Raw genomic sequence first — 24,409 nt, 5'->3', positions numbered from 1 at the left:
ACTTAATCACAAAAGACAGGTTTTAAGAGGACTTTATTAAATCTGACAACTGACTAATTGGACTGTGTGCAATTAATAAAAAAACCTGATAACTGAGCATTCAACAAAGGATTGTTCACTGATAGCATTTTTTTTTATTTCTGCATTTTTACAGATCTACAGTTCTGCAAATACAACGTTTGAGTAAGACATTATTCTTCCTGGTTTACGCCCACGCTTCATGAGACTACTGCAGTGTGGAAAATGTCACATTGCTTTTCCTGGTAGAAGAGCCACAGGAACCACTGAAATACAAAGAAAACTAGCCCTGCCCATACACTTTCTTAGCTGAAAATATTTGTGGACAGACTGGGTGTCTTGCTATTTTATAGCTTTTTCACTTACAACTTAAATTGCTGTACAAATATAGCAGAGACTTTTATGCAAACTATCAGATTCACTATTGTGGGATCCAATAAAAAAAGCTAATACTGAGCAAACAGTGCACTTTGTAGAGATCTCTTCTGATGCGCTACAGAGGAGCTCAGTAGGTCACTACTTGCATATTGGATGTTTTAAACGTTCCCTTCAGACATACAAAAATAGCTTGGTTTAGATACTTTCTCTGTTGCAAATTTAAGTATCTCCTTTATTTTCAGAAGAGTGCACTGTATGCTTTACCTTCAGGCTCAGTAACAGATCTGTTACAATTGACTTGACGGTTATATTCTTAATGGAACATGCAAATGTCACTGAAAGTAGTGTTCTCTGTTTCCTAGAGAAATTTCCTAAAATTCCTCTTAAGAAGCAGGATGGGACAAGAGTTTATTGGGGTTTTCTCCTTGTATTTACCACTGAAGATCAGTTTCTTCCTTAAGTCTTCATAAGATACAGTCTTTTCTCAAGTTGGAGCCAACTTATTTTGGAGGGTCCATTTCCTCACAAATCAACTATACCGAGCACGCTGAAAAGTACAATATAAATTGTTTTGTTTTGTTTTGAATTCCCTTGTTGCTAGATGTTAACTGGCATCCCCAGGTTCAGTGAACTCAGTCAGTAACTTGCTCAGTCTGAGTTTTCTTCTCCGTTTTTCAGATGGGACACTTCTGCTACTCCGCTCCTGTTCTTGCTGAAAGAGACGTCTCCAAACGGCTCTGAGTCTTTCACTTGGATTTAAGTAAGTCTTCCCATTCAACGGTGGACTCACTATTTTTAGGAATTGCTGGAAACATTGACTGCATTTTAGTTTGGAATTCTTTCATCTATAAAAGAGATTAAAAAATAAAATCAGTTAACTGTTAATAAGGAGCAAATAAAGTAGCACCATGAACCCCGGGCTTATTCCACAAAATAAGCTGTGTGAGGTAAAGAAGAGGTAAAAAGACTTTAAAAATAACAGAAAATTAAGACTTCCCCTCTGATTATGTTGGTTCAATTAACAAAGTGAAAAGAAGTACGAAGGGACCCACAACAATCCCCCCTTGTAAAGCACCACGCTGGGGTGCCTAATTTGGACCACCCGCCTGAATGATTCACTGCTGTTGTATGAACTACTATATATACACACACACATATTTAAAATGTTTTTGTCTGGAGGAAAATTACCTCAAGAGAATGTGCCCATATTTTGACTGCAGTGCCTTTTTGTACGCTTGTAATGGATGAAAGGCCCAATAGGTCTGTTCAAGGATTTTAAAACAAGGATTAAAGAAAAAATACTGGTCAGCTCTGACAATTTAGGTTTATCCCACCATATGGATACAGGTGACAAAACAAAGTCTCATTCAGATCTATACATTAGTAGGAAAGAAAACAAGATTCATAACAATATATAGGACCAAACTTTTCTTTCACTGCTGTTAAATTAAAATGCTGTGAAAGAGGGAGTTTGCTAGTTTTATATTCTGTATATCAATACATTAATACCAATTGCCAAATCTATATATATGATAACCATTTTATCACCAATGTCTGATTCAATACTCCTGGCAGGGCAGAACTAAAATTCAATTTCTTTAAAAATCACTTCTGTTTGAAGATAATAGTTAGATTTAGCGGGTTTCTTTCTCCCGAGATTTTTACATGCAATATATTTTACATATAATATATTTTTAAAGGATAGGCATGGAAAAGTCAAATCAGTGAAAATCCTGTTACACAAACAGCAGGATGTAGAGGGGAAGTCTTGGACTGCTATTTTTAGGAAGCTGTACAGAATCTATGACATTCTCGCAGAGAAGACAGGATGTGGTATTCAAGCACTGGATGCAATGACCTCTTGAAGACCAACTGCTGTCTCAGGCAGTACGTCCCACGGAAAGGTTCCAGGAAATCTAGATATTCGAAACAGCTACATAGGCATCTTCTCTAATATGCCTACATTTTGTGTGTTATGGGTCATCAGGTTTTTTACAAATACCTTTGTATTTTCTGTTCAAGTCCTTCTGCGTACGAATAATTCTGACAAAGAACTGGTACTTCTTTAGAGAAACGTTGCTGGAATGCAATCATTCAAGTTACAGCTGATACAAAGAATGAAACAATTTACAGAGAAATTACCAATCCTTTATTAAGACAATAACTAACTATGATGGATGAAAGCATTTTAGAACTCAAGTTTTTGTGTAAAAATGGCTGGGTACTGCTAATCAAATAAAAATACATGTTTTATATAAAGTAGGAGGAAAATTGAGAGCCAAATTATCCTTTTTGTTTTATCCTGATTGTGGTGTTATGTAAAAACTAATTTACTGTCTGCTTTATATTTTATTCTGATCAGATAGCTGTTTTGATTAATTATTCATTCTTGGTTTTTAAAAATCTTGGCATCACCTACAATCGTTCCTAAACTAATATTTTTGTTTCTTATTTAAAACTGAAAAACTCTCATAGACAGTTAATATTTCCAAGAATAATAAACACCAGTATCAGAGCTGATGTAGGGGAACAGCCCAAATTACATTAAACAATTGCTGACAATTAAATACAAGTATTTACAGTAGGAAATGCTTTAGGAGCTTTGGCTCATCTGTTTTTTCCAGTCCCCTGTAATTAAGTTACCCCAGTTCTCTGGTGTGCAGAAAGTATTCAATTTACTTAACATTTTTACTTCCTGAAGAGTGAACAAGCTCTTGTACTCTTTCATCTCACACTAAGTATTACCTGGGTGTTTGGTAACACAGGAGTGGTCAGATCGAAACCTGATGTAAGCAGCTGTAGCTCAGGTGGTATAACTGGAAATAAAACATTTTATACCAGCTAATGATCTGGTGCAATGTGGATTTTTTGGCTGTTTCTAAACTCAGACTTTTGAATTTCTTTTAGTGTCAAACTTAAATGATGCACTCATAAGCCCTACAGGACACCTCTTTTACTCCACTGAAGACGCACAAAATCAAAGGAAAACTAAAAGCAAATATGAGGCCTCCAAAAAAAGGATGATGCGTGGGGGAACCATTCAGAAAACTACAGTGCTGCCTCACTCTAACAGCTACCTTATAATTGCTCACATGCCAAACCCTAACCCTCGAATGCACAAAGCAATCTTGTCTGGGAAATAAAACACTACAGCTCTGTTCTGAAAGAAAAAAGGTATTTATTTAGAAAGCACTAAAACACTGCTAGCAGCTGCAGATTTAAGAATATTCAGATTTTTCTCCCCTCAGAATGCTAATTTATGTTCTGCAGGTAAAAGCAACTCATTTTCTGGAAAAACAATTTTTCCTTAGCACGTGGACAAAATCTGAAATATTCAATGTCTTTCTTTTGCTTTTAAGACTCCCGGAGAAATTTCCTCAGCCTTGTCTTCTCAGATTTTGATGCTTATTTGTAACACCACTTTGCAAGTGATGACAGACTCAATGTCTCATTTACCACTTCCTCTCTTGCCAGCATCTATGCCATTTTCCACAAGCCCCCTCTGCACAAAAATAGTTTTTCATTGCAATTCACAACTTTGACCACGTTTTAGATTTTTCCACAAACTTTCTTCCTTTGTGATTCCTGGACAGTGAGCTATTTTAATACATCATAATGCCAAGCTGATCACCACTTGTGCACTGTCTTCTCAATGTTACGCTCTAGGTTGTCAGCTGGTTAAGAAGGACGTTATCTACAGGACCGGCATGGGCCTCACTGATACATAATGTCTTCACAGTATGTCTAAACGGGGCCAATTTCTTCACAATACAAACGTCACAGCTAGTAACTCTTACTAGAAGTTTTCATTCTGATACAACTTAAAAGATACAGCACCCTATTATTTCTCTCCACAACAGTTTTTGAGTTCTCACTAATAATACATTAAGCAGCGTAATCAGTATTAGTCACGGACTTTTACTTTCCCCGTCCCCCTCTCCTCCCAGTAAGAAAGTGCAGTACCGTATTTCATTAGGGCTTTGATCTGGACTTCTAAGGTATCTCCCCTTTCTCTTCTGTTCCGCTAATAACACCAGCTTCAGAGTGTCTTCCTCCATTTCCACATTTGTGCTTGTTGCTCTCCTGGATGTACTTCCAAATCCTAGCCACTGTCCTCCCTGCACTCAGAGCTCCTCTAAAGCTCACTTGCCACACTGCCGAAAAGCACGGAGAAGACTTAGAAAAAAAGCCATTCTCTGATGTAATGGAACCACTGTATACACCCATAAATAACCATGGAAACCGCAATCCCAAAGTTCCTATCCCTTCTCTCCCAGTGTCAATGTCTGCCTGCTTATGTACCATTCTAGTATCAAATCTTAGGCTGGGACTTCTTTCAGTCAGAGACTATGAGCTCGATATCCTGGGCCTTGACTGGCCAAACTCTATTTAATGTATTTATATACTTAGGACTAAATTTGGCCTCCAGAGTAACTCACATTGGCCTCGGGGCTGTTCTTGCTTGCATTTCGTTGACGGTATCATACCAGGCCCATCGCAACTTCAGAGGATCCTTGCAGTGAAGGTAGAATTTGTACACTAAACACGTAAATTAGCTGTCCTTCAACGAACTGGGCTTACCAGTGTCCTGTCACCTCCTGCAGTGTGGTGAGCTTCTTGTGAAGATGATGAGTCCAGCTGTACGTTCTATTAATACTGCACACTTGAGGTGCAAGAATTGGGACCTTGTCTTTACCTGCTTTACCTCTCAGGGGACAAGCACACTTCTTGATGAGGGAAATGCTGCAATTAGGAATCTGTGTCTTGCCTTGGCTTTTCTTTTTAGTAGACATGCCACTCAGGAGGTCTCTTCCCCCCTCTCCCTCCCTGGCAATCTTCTCCTGTATTTCCTCCAGATTCCACAATACACATGCCAGTGGTCTCAAATCAAAGGCATTAATTTAATTATGAAAGCTAATGTGCTATGTACTAAGTACTGGAGTGTTTTGAAATAATACACTGAAATGGCTGCCTCTTTATTATTGTCAGCCACACTGACACTGGGGTACTCGGTTCAACTGTGATAATGTCTTCAATTAATAGTGCAGTAAACCGAGCACTAAAAGCTGAATGTATTTTACCTCTTTCTGCTGCCTTCAGTATCACAGCCCACTCTCTCAGCTGCTGCCACTGAACCTAGTGGTACATGAACGATTTGTAACACATTTCTTGATTTAACATTCCAGCATGCGCCGTTCCTGGAGGCAACTCTCTGAACTGAATTTCACTCAAGTGAATTTTATTTTTTTTTATCACAGATATTGCAAAGGTTGACGCTGTTTTTTCCTGCCAAATAAATTACAGCAACTGTTCCACCTCTGACTGTCAGGCTTCTTTCTAAAAGGGTATCATCTACCTTACTGCATTAAATAATCTGTAATAGCTACAGATCACTGTTATTTTCTTATCTTAACCTAATGATCCTGCCTCAGGTGGCAAAAATATGGGGACCTAAAAGCATCTTCCATTTAATAATCTCTTTTTAATGTACATCGTTGACAGAATGTCACGCAAAAATTGGGATAGCACTATTACTGAGAGCACTTACGTGGCCGTTCATATTAAAATGAATGGAAGAGGAGCTAAAAGAGTCTATTTGAATCCTAGAATGAAAGTTTTACGAAGAAATGTTCTCTTTGATGTCTGACATTCATAATAGGCCAACCCAGATTCTAGGAATTAGTAGTTTCCTATTTTAGTACTCGTACCAGTAAGAACTGCTTACATTAGCTTCTAAGTGAAATGAGGTTAGATGCCCTGAACTGGAATATCGACTGGCAGCAGAATACAGTATGTACATGCCCTATGTTCTCCTCAGCCACCTTCCATTTCACAAGGCATGAAGATGAGACAGGCTGCCCTGGATTTAAGAGCATCAGAGAGGACTGTTCTTGCCACCTCTTCCCAAATCTTAAAATGACTGCTGCTGCCCTTGTTAGCAAACGCTTACCAAGGTCCACATACAGAAATAGCAAGTTATTTGTAGAAAACAGCAAGTGCTGAGCCCTTACAGTACTCGAAGAGCAGAGCAGAGCAGAGCAGACAGCCTGCTGGCTGAAGGTGATTCTCCGATTCTCAGTGTAAAATGGGGCACTCACTGCGGGTCACCCTGTGCCGGTTTGCACGCCGACCTCTAAAATAAGCATGGAAAATAAAGCCCTGGTTCAATATTCTTAGACCTTACACTTCATTGGCAAAGGCATTGTGAATGTTCACATTATTCAGAACTACAGGTGTATGAAAATGGCCCTCAGAGGGTCAATCCTGGCAGTATACAACCTAATATTTAACTATCTTAAACTGTACTGTCATAGCGCACTGTTCACAACCTGTTTGCCGATTCCAGTGTTTCAGGCTTGCATAGAGAAAAGCAGCAGCAGAATTTTGTTAAGCCATCTAGGGAAGTCAAGAGCTCGTATTAACCCCCTATCCCATGGAGACTGACAAACGTGCTTAACCTTATGTAGTGTTGAATACTCTCTTTGAAATCAGAGAGCCTTTACAATGCCTAAAATTAAACAAACACACAGACATATTTTTCCAGAAACCTATCCCTGTAAATCCTGTGTAATTGGGTAAAACATGTCCTGTGCTTTTTAAAAGAAAAACAACATGAAAAGAACCTAAGTGAACTTTACAGGGAGAGGGGGAGAGGATCGTCACTGTTTAGAACGAAGCTGTCACAGCTCCCAAACCATTACACATATGTGGTAGCCTCCCACGGCTACTACATATTCTGTCTCAAATTACTAGTGAACTACTGAGAGCTGTCAAGTCACAAGGGTCAGGCTGTCTCTTTTCCAATGATTGGGTCACATGAAGAGATAAAACACATGAAATACTTTCCTCATGTTACTTTTCCAAGTGCGCAGCAGCCATGTTACTCATTCATAAATGAATGCATTTCACAAATGGGAAGACAGCTGCTCTGCATTACAAACGTGTTTTACTAGCCCCACCACTTTGCCCGGTTTAATTTCTGCGCGAATGTCACTTAGCTCCCAAAAGTGGGATTGTTAACTGGTAGCCTGAAAGTATCCTTCTAGCTATCTATCATAAAAGGAAGAAGATGCCATTCCAGTAGAAAAGGCTAAAGAAAACAAAAATGTTCTGGTTTAAGCCTAGATTATTTTGAATACAAAAAATGGAAGTGATTGATTACCTAATTATGATCAATGGGAAAGACAGCTATTAATTTATATACACCAAGACAGAAATTTTGTAAACCACAATCTGAAAAAAAAAGTAACTTCCTTAGGTTCAGAGATACAGGAGTATCCTTTAGAATTTTATACATTTCCATGTTGATCTTTCTGAAATAAAATGCCGAGGACTTAAGTTTTTGTAGTATATGATATCTCAAAGTAGATTAAGTCAGCGTCTCATTCTCAAGCCTGTTCTCGCTGATTTCAGTGATGCTGCATCGGGCTTCAAAATAGAAGTAATGGTACAAAGTTTGGATTATACCATCTTGTTGCAAAAGGCTTTCATGCCATGCAGAAAAATGGAGTGAAATATTTTCGAAATCACTGAGGAACACACCATTTATTTCTGCAGAATCTTACTTTCAGATCTGGGTGCCTGGGAAGCACATCCACATGATTAGTCTATTATGGTGTATTAGTCATTGCTCCTTAGTCACCCTGGGCAATTTGAAAAATTAATATTAAAGTAATTTAAAATTTAAAATAGTTAAATAGCTAAACGTATGGAGCAAGTTGGTTAATGGACCCAAAATCTCAGGATGAGTGTCCCAACTCTATAAGCTCTTCTGTGCTCTAATCTGGATTTCTGAATTCGAGTAAAAACATGAATTGTCTGCAAGCAGGCAGTTCCTGAAAAGGGCAACCTGAGTAATTTTTTTCCTCTGTATGTCCAGGAATTCATGACATGTATCATCCACAAGTGAGATTCATGGCTGGGAAAAGAGCCAGCACAAAACCAAAACTCTTCAGTGACGCATAAGCCTTGACGCCGTGACCAGGGCTGAATTTCGCCCAGGAAACCTGTCAGAGCCAGTGTGACACCCAGAGCCAGGCAGGGTCGGCTGGGTGCCTCCAGGCAAGCAGAGCAGCTGGGGTCTTGGACCACAGAAGGGCCATACCACCACACGTAACGAAGCACAGGAAGACCCCATGGGACCAAGATGTAGCACAAAAAATTCACACCTATCAGGTAAGCTTTTATTCAGATTTTAGTTGTACACATGGAGTTCACAGTTAGGTGCAGCCGAGAAGTGCATCAGCCCACTCGTCCACTTACGGCAACCTGGAACTGCTCCACAGAGGCAATTTCAGACCAAAGGCTGAACGATCTTTTACTCTTTCTAGCTTCTTAACAGGCTGGCGGCAGCCAACAGCTACGAGTCTCTTCCAAGACACAGCAGAGTCATGCCTCAAGACAGCTACAGTTACAGTTTTCCCATATTTTTGAAATACTTACTTACAGCTGTCCCTATTCATAAGGTAGATGTAGCAGCTTTCCAGTAGGAAAATGATGATCTTACTCCTTGAATAAGCATTCTGCCTTATCAAGTTTACAATGTTCATAGGTTACTTCTTTTTCTCCTTTACTTCTTGGATAAAATACTAGCAGTGCCTATGTGTGGAGGCAAGTCTTCTCCACACCAAACTTGTATTAGGCAATATAAGCAGTACAGAAAACCCCTGTATAAACAGGAGGAGGAAGTGCTAACTTGTGATAGTACTCCATCTTCTTTCTAAGAGCTTGAATTTAAATAACTATTGAGGACATTAAAAGAATGTTAAAAAAACTGGGCAGATTTGATTCATATTGAAACATATGATCATGAAGTAGCACGGAAAAGATACGTTTTTATTATGCAATCAAACATAAGCATGGTAGGAAACAGAAACTTCATTAATAACACTTAGGTGAGGATTAAATACAACTATAATTAAAAACTAGTAACAACAAAAAAATCTAGGAATGACTCTACGATGACTCTAGAATGATTCTAGGAGATATACTGCTTTTATAGCAGTATAAATTGTTCATTTATGAAATAGCATAAAAATTTCAACCACTGCAATATGCCTATACTTGGTTGAGATCTATAGATCTTAGTGCTATTTACAGATGCCAAAACCAATAATTTTTGAAGACTATGTCTCCATGTTCTCATTTTATTTTTAAATTAATCCATCCTTAAAGCCAATACTCCTTTGTATTTATACTGTACCTATGACTATAGTCTCACAAGATTGTAACAAATATCTCTCAAAATAAGCGGGGGGATGTTATTATTTTTATGCTTAAAATGGTGATTTAGAGATTAGATTTCCTCTAGAGAAAAGCAGCCCGCCGAGGAAATGTCCTTACCAACAAAACCATGGCAAGCATATATTCTCTGTATTGCTTTTAATTGTTTTAGATGTCTCTTCACAGCTGTGCAATTTTTTTAGACTGTTAATATTTTAAAGGTTAAGATCAATGAAAAACGGGATATTTCATTAGAAGTCACCATAAAAATGATAAACTAATATTTTATAACTATGTTAGTCACAAATTACTAGGCAGTTCTTCTCACTATTTTTCTAGCTTTCCATGGAACAGATGTGGAAGCAACAATCAGAATCTCACAAACCTACATATGAATCATCCTGGCCCTTTTCCTATGGGAGAAAGAATGCTTTTATTTCTGAGGAAAGAAAACCTAATTTATTGAGGGCATGAAGAGCAAAAGGGCTTTTAAAGCATAATTTATCTTGTTTGTTAACTGTTGCATGCTCCAGTCGACAAGGGCTGAGGGTATTGTTCTGCTTTTAAAAGAAGGCTCATAATCGCTGATAGTTTAAAAAAAAAAAGAAAAAGAAAAAGAAAAAGAAAAAAAAGAACATCAGGCATTCATAGGTATGTTTCAATACCTGTCAAGTATTCTATAGTTTAATTAAAAACAAAAACCTGCTTATTTAAAACAAGGGTTTACAACTCAACTGTAACTTCTAGAAAATTGTGAAACTAACATTTTTCCAAGCAACAAAAAGGTGTGGTGGATCATAACACCTGTAGAATAAGTAAATAAAATAAGAAAGGTTTAATTTTTGGAAACTTCCATGAAAATACTTGTTTAGGTCAAAGTAACAACAGGGGTTTTAAGATAACTTTGAATTTCTTACTTTTAAAAATTTTTACTGAGTGAAACACCATTTATTCTTCAATTGAAAATTTAAAACTTCATTGAGCATTTCACATGGAGAATGTTGAAATAAGATGTTTCAACTACTATTCAACTTCAAAAAAATTTAAACGATCAATTGGCCAAACCTATTCTTTTCTACAAAATTTACTTCAATACCTCTGTGTTTTTCATCAGAAAACAGTCAGCCCATTGCACCAGGAGTGGGCAGCTACAGGGTTCTGAGGTTGCAAGCTCAAAACCCTGTAAGATAGTGCCACGATGTGGAAGTTGTTAAATAGCAAATATACTTGTTAAAAAAGGTGGTGCCATTTTGTTTCAAGCCAGATGTCAATTATTAAGCTTGTGTTTAACATTGCACATGTCCTTCTATTTTGTGAAGTGCCTCAGAGAGGAAAGGTGTGTCTGGATGAGCCCCGGGTTCAGATCGGGAGTGCTCTTTGGAAGCAAATCTCCCAGTTGTCCGTGCTTCCTGGGCATGAGTTTGTGTACCGCTGAAGAGTCTCAAAACGCATGAACTGCGTTTCTTTAGGGTGACATAAAACTGAAGATGCATTCTAGGAGCGTACGTAACATACTCCAACTGCAAACAGGCATTCAAGCCATGGGGCAAGGCCAGAGTCAGTCCAAATTTTAAAAATCCCCTGGAATGGTTTTAGATGTCAGGTCCTCAGCCCTTAGTTGCTTTACTGCCCCAATGCTGCTGGTCGATGATACTTGCTAATATAGATAGAGCTTCTATGCCTGGAGATAATCAAAGGTGGACTGACTTAAAATATTTTCCTAAGAGATTCCAGGAAGCAAGTTAAAAAAGTCTATTACTGACAGCTGGTTATTTTCTGCAAGAGGTACAATATAAAACTAGATAACCACCATCTCCTAGGTTCTGAAAAGGAAGATTTCTCTTTTACATTATTGAATGTAATCATTATCAAACCAAGTCCTCACTGATCCATCACTTCTCCGTTTAGGAATAAGAGCTGACTGGAATTTAGTAGGGTTTATTACTTACCAGCCTGTCCTCAGATTACAACAGTGGTAACTGCAGTCAGGGGATATTAATGACCCAACCTGAGACAGCGTAAAATCTTTTATATCCCTTACCAAGATATAAAGCTCAGTTACCTACTATCACCCCTGGGTTTTCACGCTGGCGTAAAAAGCAGCAGACTGTAAAGCTACAGGGAACCACCTTTAACAATAAAGCCATTTAAGAGCTGGAAGTAGGCATTGTCACAGCACCGTTTTAAGAACCAATAAACCACAAAGATTAAATAAAAATCTGGTATCACCAAAGCTGGTGCATCACCTCAGTGTCTGGAACAGATCTTAGCAATGACTGGCGTCTACGGCAAACGCAGGCTGTCTCAGAAGGTGTAAGGACGAGGCATCCTGAACTGTGGCTTCCGTTTCCTTCCACGACACAAACTGCTGAGCAGTCACGACGCTGCTTCAGAATGACGGACACAGATCAATTACAGCAATTATAACTCATCAAGGAAATATCGTGCCTGTTTGCTCTTGTCGTTTCACCTCTGACTTTGTAAATGATGACAAGATAATTTAAACAGCCACAAGCTTAGAGTAATACATATTTTTATCAATCGCTCGCTGTCCCGTCGATAATTTACGCTCATAGGAAACACATCCCCGAACATTAAAAATCACGGCATTCTGGCAATGACACCACTGAAACCGCTCTAACGAACGGCAACACCATTTGCCACTACCGCAACGCGTGTTTAAACAAACGGGTCGCTGTAAGACGACTGAAGCCGCTCGTTCCGCCCGCGCGAGAAAGAAAACGGGCTTTTCCCCGCCGCCGCGGCTGTTCCCGCCGCCGCCAGCAGGTGTCGCCGCGGTGCAGCAGAGCCGCCCCCGGCCCCGCCCCCCCGCAAACCCGCCGCGGGGCACAACCGCCGGGCCCCGCGGGAAACCGCCGGTCGGCGCTCGGCCGCCGAGGGTAGCGGTGCGGGCTCTTCTTCCCCCCTAAAAGCCAGAAATCGTAGCAGCACCTCGCTGTCTTAGTTCCACCCTTTCAGGTGCGCGGGAGCCGCTCACCACCTCTTCCTGCGGGCGCAAGGACGATTACAGGCATTTACGGCAGGTGCGCCGACATAAGGATTAGGACAATTCAGCCACGCCAGTTGAATAGTCCATCGTTTCAAACCCGTGCATGGCCAACGCGAGCAGAGGTCAAAGCACAAAGAGCACATCTTTCGCTGCGCTTCTCCAAGTTCACTGACAAGCTTTGCTCCCCTTAAAGGCAGCCCAAGCTCTGGTGCGCACGACCTTCAGCCCTCTCCACGGGCTGGCCAGTCAGGAGCAGAACTGCTCAACAGCTTTCCTGGCCAAGCCGGCTATGCTTCAAGATCTCCCAGCTCTCGTACTCCTTTTGGTGTGATTCCCGCCAACCCATCGTGTCTGACTTTCCACTGTGGCTTCTTGTATTTTACTCCTGGAGATGACACGAGGCATTAAACAACACTTAGCAACTCAGTGTTACTTGACTCGGAACTCCCCTCCAAGCTCTGCAAATGAAGGTCAGCCCTTTATTTGCTAAGATCCCACCAAGATAGTCACAGGGACAGAGTTGGCAATGGATCTGAGAAAGCGCCGGAGTTAATGTACTCCTACATGTGACAGAAGCAGCTTTCTTGTTTGCTAAATGAAACATCTGCAGTGCTTACGATCAGAGCTTTATGATGCTTAACAATTTAATATCGAGAGAAACAATTTAATATCGAGAGACTGTATTAGCTGTCAGTAATGTTATCCACATTACCAGTAGCTCTTAAACAAATGAAGCTGCTGCCCAGCAGGGCCAGACCGCTAATTAGCCGGTCCCAAAGGCAGCTGGCTACTATTAAAGGCAGTAAGGTGAAGAGGCTGGGCAGAACCTCTCCTCTTTGTCCAGCTGCCAAAGCTTTAGTGATTAAGTTCACACAGATTCCTGGCATCAAAATAAGTCAAGTCTCCCCTCAGGTCACGTATAGTATAGCACTTGCAGAGGCGAAAGTCTGCCTTAAGTTCATAGTTTTCAAATCTTGATACCTGATGCTAGGGTTGAAATTGTAACTTGAACTTCTACAGGTGTTGGGAACCCGCGTATACTACAGAGCAACTGAACTTGCGGCACTCAACCACGCTGAAGACTCAAGGCATTTTTATTCAGGTAAATCTGTGACAGCCTCTTTTTGAAATGCTTAACTGAAATTAAAATGTTCATTTGAAAATGTTGAGCTTAGTGTAAAATCTATGGTGTCTTCCATGGTCTGAACAGTTTGTGTGGAAAGAAACTTTATTTCACCCAGTGATAACTTCAGTAAATAGTTTCCCACAAATAGAATTTAATTTATTTTTGTGGCTATCTAATAATTATTAGACACATCATATGCATCTAATATGTGTTTTTAAAAATCAGTATTTTAACTGACTGTTAATCTATTACCTCTGCTTACATGATAGCAATTAAGAATTTTCAAAAGTATCACAATGTTCCCCTGAAATAGGAAAATAAATAAACAGGCCCTTCTTAAAACGAGCATATGTTTAAGAGTCCAGAACTAATAATGTACCAGCCACCTTATAATCCTCATTTAATCTCAACTGTTCAGGAAAATGATATTTAAGGAAAAAATACTGTCTTCCAACAGTCACTGTTTGCTCCCGAGTGTTATGTTAAAGCAGTATGCAAAAAGTGTCAACAACAATCAAAAATCAAAGATGATTTATTCTAGAAATATATTTTTAATGCTAATGAACCTCTTCTCTTTGGTCAGAATATTTCATTTTTAACACACTTTTGTACCTGCAGCAATTTTAAACATATAGATATATATTTGATTTTAACAGATATATAGTATAATAGGAAAAAGCAATGTGTGACAGGAAATTTACAAATGGTAATTTTTGATTCTGCAATAATGAGTAGCACTATTGTACATGTTTCCTTTCTGCAGTGGGAATTTAAAAGTCTATAGTGAATGCAGTAAGTATGTCAGTGGAGGGCAGGGAGCGAGCTGTTCAAAATCATGTGCAGACACGGTCTCTTGACAGGAATCTGCTTCCTTCAGTGTCTGCAGTTCTCACTGTGCAATGCGGTGAAACGTAAGCGCTCCACAACAGAAACCAATACCAACAGGCATTTGCAAGCACCTCTTAAGATACAGTTTCCCCCACCTCCTTTCAATGCTAACACAACACAGAATATAATAAGGTGCAGCTTTCTGACTACGAACACTCAACGAGTCTCTAAAATGCCCTGCAGTGTGCTGTACGCTTCCGACACAAGAGCCACTCCTGTCAGGTAGCCAGAAGCCCCCATCAGACTCTGACACGTCCTGAGGCTTGGCCATCTCAAGCTTCTGTGGTTGTTCCCTGTCAGGCAGTCTCAAGGAAAGCAGTCTCACAGGGAAACGAGGCAACTGTGGGTCTAGGCCAGTACTTCTCAAGGAAGTAAAAAATTGAGCTTACCGAGAAGCAGTTAATGTAAATTGCAGACTAAGGTCAGATTCTGCTGTCTTTTGGCAGGACTAGAAGTACGCTGACGGAACGAAAATAAGAATCAGCAGCATAGTGTGAAACGAATCCTTTTGGCTGACGATGTAACTGACAGTAAACTGAGTGGACTGTTGTAGCTCAGCGTGCAGAAAGTATAAACTGGTACTCCCACTCTTCCTCCCCCTTCTCTGCCATTCCACTACAGCCTCACAAGGAGGACTTGACTTTAAACAAAATGTGTTGTAGATGCCTCCTATGTCCTGCTATGCCTTTTTGGTGTTCTGCCTTCATTTCCTGGCTCCTATTGAGAATCAACACTGGAAACTAAGGAATAAGGGATTGCGTAGTGCTGTATGTTGGGACCCAAACTGTGACCTACAGGATACATCAGCAGAGTAGACAAGAAGTGAGAACTTGAATAAAGATATTAATGAGAACAGTACTGGGATGGAGTAGTATCTTCTTCCTTTTAGTTTTGGACACTTTGTTGAATATATAAATGATTTGCCATGGAAGGTAAAGGAAGTCTATTCATTCCTAGTCCTAAAGAGGATGCAGACAGCTCTGCCAAACTTATAGCTGCAGGGGACTCTTAAGTCATGGCTCATTACTAGGGGCAAACAAAAATGCTTACACGAACTTTAGTGTTCACACTCAACACTGTGAAACACTGGAACATAAGCGATTTACTAAAGATAGCCTTAGCCCCTTGGGACATACAGACGCTTCCCGAGTTTCTTTGCCTTGACGTGGCATGTCATGGGCCACCGTTCTATCACACATGCAACTCAACCTTCTGCCCCCTTGCCCCTTCCAGAAATGCACTAGAAAGCAAGCTGGTTTCCTCTCAGTTTTTCTTACGTCCCCAGTGTCCTGATGCAATAAATGGAACTTGGGACAAATAAACGGATTGCTCTAAAGATAGGATTCAGGGGGGTAGCCTTCAATTCAATAAGCAAAGGATATAGAAAGTTTGCAGCTACTATTTTAGTCTCTAAATTAGAACACTGGCTCTTTTGTGAAGAATCTGAAACATCTGTGCAAATAAACATAAGCAGGACAAAACCGTTCCTCCCCCAAAATTGTCTCCTCCCACAACATCCCATTTTTTGCAGATGTAAGAATGCCTTCCCTGTGTGCACACACTCTGGTTAGTCACTCTACATGTGGTGAATGGACGTGTAATTTCTAGGCTGAAGTAGTATAGAGGTGCCACCCCAAGATGCATTACCCAAGAAAAATACAGTATTTGAGGCAATCATACTTGCTACTCACACTGTGCACACCCAGGGCCTTCCAGATGGCAAAACTGAGCAATCCAACTCCGCACCACGCGTAGACTGAGCCCCATCCAAGGGCTCGTAAGGCCAGTGACGAACCACTCTCTGGTAATGCAGCCGTGGCAGTAATCCCCTAGAACCAAAAACAGTGATCAAGAAAAAGTGAACAATAATTGGAAAAAAATATGAACTAAAACAGTTATCTTAGTGATCTAAAGTTTTTCCTGACTTGCCAGCTGTACTAGTGTGGCCACAGAAACTGTTACAGCTGCCAGCAGACCCAGAGCCAAGCAAGGGGGTGGATGAGCTGCCTTCCCACCACAAGCAGCTTTCATGGTTGCCAGTACCACCTGGGGATGATTTTTATTACCCAGAAATGCTGAAGTCAACTGTTTCATGGGCACAAGAGTCCGACACTCAGTTATCCCACCAGCCAAAATACAAAACTGAATCAAAACCAGGCACAAGCCCTTATGCCAGTGACATCAGAACATAATCATTGTACATCATTGATTTTGGTACTTTTTCTTGGGGCAGTAAGGGTGGTGGGCAACCATCGGCCTAAAGGTCTTTATCTGCACTCCTGAAACAGCAGATTAGGAAACTGAAGGAACCTGAGTAGCTTTCAGCTTGACACAGAGAGGGTATAACAGTGACTGAGAGACTAATTTCAACTGGCTGCAACTCTGAAGGAGCTCTGGAAACTACAACGATGAACCCATTCCCCTGCAGAGTTCACCAAGTGGCAACATAGAAAATGCTCTGCAGTCTCGATACTTCTCATTTTTGTCAGAAACAAGAGTAGGTGGTTTTAACCACTTGTTAAGATACCGCTGTGTAAGAGTCCTCCATGAGACGTGTCCTGAAAACGCAAAACACTGTCACTCGGAAAAGCCACCTCAGGCCAAGAACAATGGAGCCTCAGCCATGATGGGGTCCCAACCACAATGAAACCTTCTCTGTCGCAGCACATAAATGCACATTGCAGCTACCAAGGGTATAAGCCACATGCTGGCTGACATCAATCAATTCGCACTGCACGTTCACCGTTAGCCAGCTGTTCTCATCTCATAACACCCTCCTTACTGTACCTATTTGGTATAGACAGCTTCAATCTGTGTAGGCTGCAACAGCAGCAAGACAGACATAATCCTCTTGCTCATAGTGGTAAATGTCAGCAAGAGGGTTCCGTTTTTTCCCCTAAAGGATCACTGTTCAATTCTTCACATGGAAACACAGATTTCAGATGGTAACTGTTAAAGACTGGCATCTACGGGCCTTACACAACTGAACAGTCCTACTTACTTACTGGGTATCTCGGGGAAAAAAAACAATTATTGCTCAGAGGTAAACATAAATGAGACTGCACGCATACAAATATATTCAATAAAGAATTATTTCATTTATAGTCTAAAATACTGAAAAGTGAAATTAACTTGTGGAAGGATCCAAAAAATTTTCCTCCAAAACATGCCAAAGAGCTGCACTTTTCTATTCATCACAAAAAGTGGGAAAAATATCTTTTGTAATCTTGCCTTAAAAAGACTTTAAAATTTTTTATTTTTTTTAAAAATGGTTCTCTTTCTTCTTTGATATAATTAAACATACGTAGTGTCTATCACTATGGTATTTGGTTAGTGAAATAGCACCAGTAGTTTTTTTCCTCTTGGCTTTGTATTTATTGAACTGTTAAAATGATCCTCAGACAGTCCTCAGCATTAACACTTTTCCTTAGGGTTTAGCTGTAGGCACAGTTATCCAAGGACAAATACACACTTGCAAAGGGCACAAGCAAAATGTATCTTGATCCTTATTCTGATTTGGACATCCCAAAGTGGAAGCTGTTAACAAAACGATGCTCTGTAAGCACACACATACACACACACAGGCGCAAACAGCAGAGATGTCTAGTCACGCTATTATACCAGGTCCTATTATTTCCCTACCACAGCTAATGAACTTTCATAAGTCTTACAGCAGACTGCTATGAGTAGATCTAAAATGCTGATGATTGTTTCTGACATTTTTCCTGCTTCCATAATCTAACCATATACAACAACATGCAGAAAAATTTCTCCCATTTGGAAGATGGGAAATGAATGGACAAAAATATCCTCTACACAGAACCTTTAAATAGGAGTCATTAGCTGTGAAAATTGCTGGCCAAAAAAACCCAACCCAAATACTATTTAAATGCTTGATTGCCCCAGAAAAATAGGGGTAAATGGAAACAATTGATCTGGTTTTACTGACAGCAGTCAAACAGCATCCAGTCACAGGCTGATTCCTCAGGGTAGTAAGTACACTGATAAGGATTTCTGTAAACAAGACAGTTTGTTATATGATTATTAGATATACTGTTCAGAGCATCAAGAAAGCTGGTTAATGAAACACTAAAAAATTTAAAAAGACAACAGTAGCATGGGAGATGTTACCATTAAAAGAACATTTTTAAGAGAACTGAGTTTTATTCATGAGCCCGTTATTCTATGCACAGATTGCTTTCTCTTCATTACTGCTCCTGTATTTTTTTTAAAAAAGCAACTCTTTAATTTAAAAAATAAGCTATTAAACAATACTTGAGTCTTTCTAAAAACCAGGCCAGGAAAATATAGGGCAGAATTAGCTGATTTGGTTACCAAAATATATGCTTCGTATTTAATATTTTTTTTCCTGGAGGATATAAGCAGGAAGTGGGAGAAGGAGAAATGACTTTTTTTTTTTCAGACACAGGCCTCAATCCTGTAACTATCCCTTTGTGGGTAAGAGTGTGTCTGAAAGGAAGCAGTGCCTAAAAAAAATGGTGTGTTCAAGTGGTTTGGTTGATTGTATTCAGCGTGTTCACTATTTTCTATGACCTAACCCACTGTAAAATTAAACACCTGGATAAATGCTGGTAAAACTGGACACTTATCACAAGGAGGCTGCTGCATCTGAGCATTTAATTTTAAACACCCCCCCCCAATCATTTCTTAACTGAAGGGTTCTGCAGTGGTTCATCACTAAACAGGATTATGTTATCTCAGTTTCGAGTCAATTTGGGCACCAGTCCTGCAAACGCTTACCTTTACTTCACTACCACGGAGGAGGTACAGTAGGTGCAATTTCAGCTCTATCTCTTGCCAGTAATGCTGATGCTACGCTACAAGAGTAGAGTCTCATACTGTTGCTTCCCGGAAGTCTGAATGCAGTCATGAAGCCATGATGCTGTGATGCTACAGCTTCCCCTCTAAATTGCTATTTTTTTCTTCCATAAAACTATTTAAAACCGTTCCAGGCTGCATTATGTTTGCTGGTCACATTCGGACCTTCCCCCAAGCTTGTGCCAGCACAGTCACTGCAGTCATGCAGTGAAGGGGATCAGAAGACTGATTTGGACTAAAACTAATGCAGGATATAAAAAAACCCTAGAATTAACCAGTATCATCTCACCAACCCAGTAGCACAAGTATTGGTGCCTTTACAGGGGCAGGAATGAATTGCCAGAAACTACGGGCTGGTAGGATTACTTCTTTCAACAGCAATGCTGGCTGATGTTTGCTTAAAGCACCCGTCAAACTACGGCCTCACCTTAACATGGATAAAAATAATATTTAGGCATTGAACATCTAAGAAGGATGCAATCATCTGTAGTTATCCATAGTTATGCTTCTGTTATTATACATGATGAGTTATTAAAAATGACTTGCAGTAAGCAACTATAAATTTAAGTAAGAATGCTACTGCAAAACTGTTTACCTCATTGGTACCTCAGAGAGCCTCTATAGGCAGTTAAGTCATTCTCAATGTCTAGCCTTCCCTTTTGAAATTGCTCACCTACAAGTACCTTGACAAAAAAGCATCTTTATACACTTTGCAGTTAAGTTGAGGGGCCCAGGAATCACAGATTTTTGCTAGCAAATTGTTGTAATTCATTGGCACAGATAGTAGCAGATACAGGTTTTCAGCAAAAATTGAAATGGTTTGTACCACTTGGTGCCATTTCCAGCATATATATTCTCGGATATCAATGTAATGTCACTCTTGATAAGTTTCACACCAATAACAGGACAGCTCAGACAATCAAGAATACATGCGAGCTGGAAAAAATGCAATGCTCAGGAAAAAGGAAGTTTTTTTTAAAAAAAAAAAGTTGTTAAAAAAAGAGAGAAAACTTCCTTACTGTAATATATTTCTGTAGCTTGTGAAATAACTTCTCATGGAGTTTTCTATTTTGTCTACTTCAGAAAAGAAACCTGTGTTTATTGTTGCTGAAAAGGCAATGGACGAGTTATGCCACAGCAGCCTACAGAGGAAAATAGGATGGCAAAGGAAGGATCTCGTGCTCTTTGACCACAAAAGGAGATTGAGAGTGATCAGATACAAAGGCTCTGATAGAAAGTGCAATGGAAGAATTTTTTTTCTCTTGATATGCATTGTTATTGAATTAACATTTTAAAAATAAACACAACTGATCAGCTCTCAGCTCCCTAAACCCATCTGTAATATATGTTGTATTTTAAGGGCTCAGTGGAGACAAGACTGATCAATTTTAAGGGCCTATTTTTGACATTTTCGGCAGTAACAAAGCATTAGTGAGGGAAAAAAGCGTTCTTCAATTAAATATGCTGTATTTCAGATTAATATATCAACATGGTATAATTGCTAGCTTTGCTTTGCCATTTTTTTCCCTTCAGAATGCTCAGGTGGATCCTGTTAGTAAATGCGCGAGAACAGATTATTTTTGGCCATCAGATCTCGTAGTACCAAGCCACTACTCACTCTCACCAGTCCCCTTACACGGTGCGAAGGGAGTGGAGAGCTTAAATTTTGACTAATGACTCCACTTACATAGGCCACAGCTTACAGGCTTTCTACCTCCTCATTCCCATCCTTACTGCAGTTACCTCGCTTCCTGATTCACTGTAGCACTGTGGGACCGCACGGTGAACCGGATCACGGAGGTGATACAGGCTCGTGACTGAAGTGTGTTCACATCACAGATCAAAACAGACCATCAATTATATTCCATTATATAGCAGTAGTAAGATTCCAGCAATCAGAGTAAGCTTTATGTACTTCAACTAATCTCAAGTACTAAAGTATTTAGCAGTGCCAACTCTGAATTGATTTTTAAATTAATCCTACCCCTATTGACTTCAATTAAGTTTAGTGCTCTTACCATCAACTTTGTACACATATATCAACACTTCTGTACAGCATTTGATGCATTCTTATTTCCTGCCTACCACAATCGGAAAATAGTTTAAAAGGAACAAACCTTACTGAACCAGTCTGGGTTCTTCTTTTTTGTCATGGCAAGTGTGGTGCCAAAACCTGCTATCATTCCTGCTGTAGCCACGGTACCTAGGAAAATTCCACCTGCCAATAAAAGTTTAAGAAATAAAAATTAAGATTTTTTTTCTTAAGGGGAGGGAAAAAAAACCCCAAACCACAAAACCAAACCTGTTTTGAAAATAGAACCTGAAAAATTAAGATCTGTCAGCACATGACATCTGTCAGCACAAGTGAAAGGCACAGTTGTCCACGCTATTTACGTTAACTCAATATGGCAAGAAAGCAAGAAAGAATATTTTGAAATAGAGCATTTTGAAAATTAATGGCAAGTGTATGTATTTTCAAGCCACACACACACACACAAAAAATCATTCAAATCCCAGTATGCCTTTTCACAGTACTTTGAAATGTCTCTCTCACTCCAGAGCCAGGCTACTAAAATCATCTTGTTCTATGGCTACGCCTCACCCTTCCCCAAAAGGAAGATGTAATTATTTTTGCTGCATCACTTGTTATTTCAAATGGCCACCTGAAAATCCACCAGTACCTCTGAAGACCGTTCCATAAGCAACACCCGTTCTTCAGCTTTCTTCGTTTTATGTTCTAATGCTCCATTTAAAAAAAGAAAATGACACTAGCAGGAAGCTTTCCCAAGCATTCCTCATTTTCAGTTTTCAGAGTGTTTCCAAAGTCACTTGGGGTCCTTTGATCCCTTCTAGTTCTTGCATCAAAGGCACATGTAGCCATACCTGCCCACTTTTAAGAAAAAGGCTTGTTACAAAGCCTGAGCGCACTGTACAAAACCATCTGATTCATATGAAAATTAAAAAATTTCAGGGGGTTACAAGTTCTTCCTTTGCAACTACTGATACCCAGCCTGTTTTCCCTTTCCTAATACCAGTTAGGTAATTAAAAAACTGGCCTGAATAGGGAGTAAGAAGCAAAACATGCTTATGTTAGGTCTCACTTTTTAAGAAGTAATTATCCCATTATTGCGATGGAGAAGTTTGCTGTACTCGTGTCAATGAAATCTATAACGTACCTCTTCTGGCCGGGAGCAGGAAGACCTCACACGCTGTCTGAACTCTGCACGCCTGCTGCGGTTTACATTTCAAGGTCTACTAACCAACATTTCCCTGATTTCAGAAATAGCAATTGGTCTCAAATTAACTTCTCCTCAAAGAGGAGGAGGAGCTCGATGCACGGCCTCCTTGGGAGGGGCAGGAAGGCACTGCAAGGGGCAGGCAAAGAGCGCGGCAACAGGGAGCACGCTTACAGAGACATTATCCCCTTGGGTCTGCCGGGGGGTGCATCCAACTGGTGGCGGTCTCCCTCCCCCCCTCCCGGGACTCGCCGGCCGGCCGGCGCGGCGCTGCGAGTGGGCAGCCTGGGCGGGAGGGCGGGAGCAGCTCCGGCCTCCGCTCCGCCAGGGGGCGCGGGGAGCCCCGGCAGCCACAGGGAGCGGCCCGTGGGGCGCCTGGCGGCCCGTTGGGCGCCTGGCCGCGACCGCCGCCCGCACGGTGACGCCAGCCCGCCGCAGGGGCGCGCGCTGCCTTCCGCCGCCCGCAGGTGCGTGTGACCGCGGCGACTTCGGCCCCGCCAGGAGGCCGGGCCCTCCCCTCGCATCGGCTCCCCCGGCTGGGATCCAGCCCGGGGGGCTGCTCGTTTTGTTACGGAAACCTTGCTTTAAGGAATCCGCGGCGCCGTCTGTAACCCGTACGAGCCGCCTCTTTCCCAACGGCTCCTACCCCCTCAGGGCGCCCCGGCGGGGCTGGGCGCGGACCCCCGCCCGCCGCCGCTCGCAGCCCCGCGGGGCTGAACTCCCTCACCCCCCGCCGCCATCTGGCTGCGCGACCGCGCCGCGGTCCCCGCCCCTCGGCACGGGCGGCCTTTGCGCCCCGCGGCGCTGCGGGGCGAGGGAGGGAGGCGGCCCCCCTCGGTGCCTGCCGCCCCCGTCCCGGAGCGCGCCCACCCGCCTCGGGCCCCCCGGATCCCGCGCAGCAACGCCGGGGCGGCCCCCGTCGTGCCCTGCCCCCGTGCCGGGGGCTGAGGGGCGCCAGGCGCCGCCACCGCCGAAGGAGAGGTAAAAGGCGGGCGGCGTTGTAGGGGCTTCCTCACTGCATCCGGAAGCCTTGGCCAAGGCCATCCCCAAACGCCTCGGCTCCTCCCCGGGGACGGGAGAGTGGGGCAAGACCTCGGGCTACGGCAAGGGGTCACGGAAACGCCTTCCTCCCGGCCGCCGCCGTCCCTGCGGCACAGCTGGCCGGGGCAAGCGGCACGGCGGGGGGCGGCGACGGGGCTCCCGCACGCGCTGCTGCTCGTGGCCGACCCGTGCCGGCAAAGGAGGGGAGGAGAGGAGGCCTTTCTGCACCTTTGATTAAGAAGAGCTTGTCCTGGGACGCCGCAGGGCTCCCGGCCCCCCGGGGCAGGGGCAGCCCGCGCCCGGCGTCCAGCGGAGCCGCCGCCGCCCCCTCCTGGACGTCCCCGCCGGCAGCCGCCCCCATGGCCCAGGGCGCGGAAGAGGAGGAGGCGGCTGCGGGCCGCAACCCGGAAGGAAACGGGGCTGGGCCGGGACACGCAGCCGCCCTTCCTCCTCTTCCCTCTCCCCCTCGGCCGCGCAGTCGGGCGGGGGGGATCCGCCACCCCGAGGGGCTTGGCCGGCCACTGTCGCCCCCCCAGCGAGGGCGGGGGAGCGGGCGGTGCGGCGGGCAAGCTGGGGCGCGCTTGCCCGAGGAGTGGCTTACCGGTGACTGAGGCAGCCGCGGCTCACCTCTGAGCCCGGGCGGTAACCTGG

General features: G+C 42.3%; 1 protein-coding gene across 1 annotated transcript; it reads right to left on the bottom strand.

Moving 5' to 3' along the window:
- Positions 1–16: 16 nt before the first annotated feature.
- Positions 17–24,133, bottom strand: TMEM242 (transmembrane protein 242). Its single transcript, XM_076333794.1, has 4 exons — positions 23,987–24,133; positions 21,599–21,699; positions 16,334–16,471; positions 17–1,241 (listed from the first exon to the last, which is right to left on the bottom strand). Exons 1-4 carry the CDS (start codon positions 24,117–24,119, stop codon positions 1,143–1,145), a joined length of 471 nt encoding a protein of 156 aa, XP_076189909.1. The 5' UTR covers positions 24,120–24,133; the 3' UTR covers positions 17–1,142.
- Positions 24,134–24,409: the final 276 nt, after the last annotated feature.

The sequence above is a fragment of the Aptenodytes patagonicus genome, chromosome 3 (assembly GCF_965638725.1).
Source record: "Aptenodytes patagonicus chromosome 3, bAptPat1.pri.cur, whole genome shotgun sequence".
In the NCBI taxonomy this organism is placed as follows: domain Eukaryota; kingdom Metazoa; phylum Chordata; class Aves; order Sphenisciformes; family Spheniscidae; genus Aptenodytes; species Aptenodytes patagonicus.
This window is presented reverse-complemented; position numbering and strand designations above follow the sequence as displayed.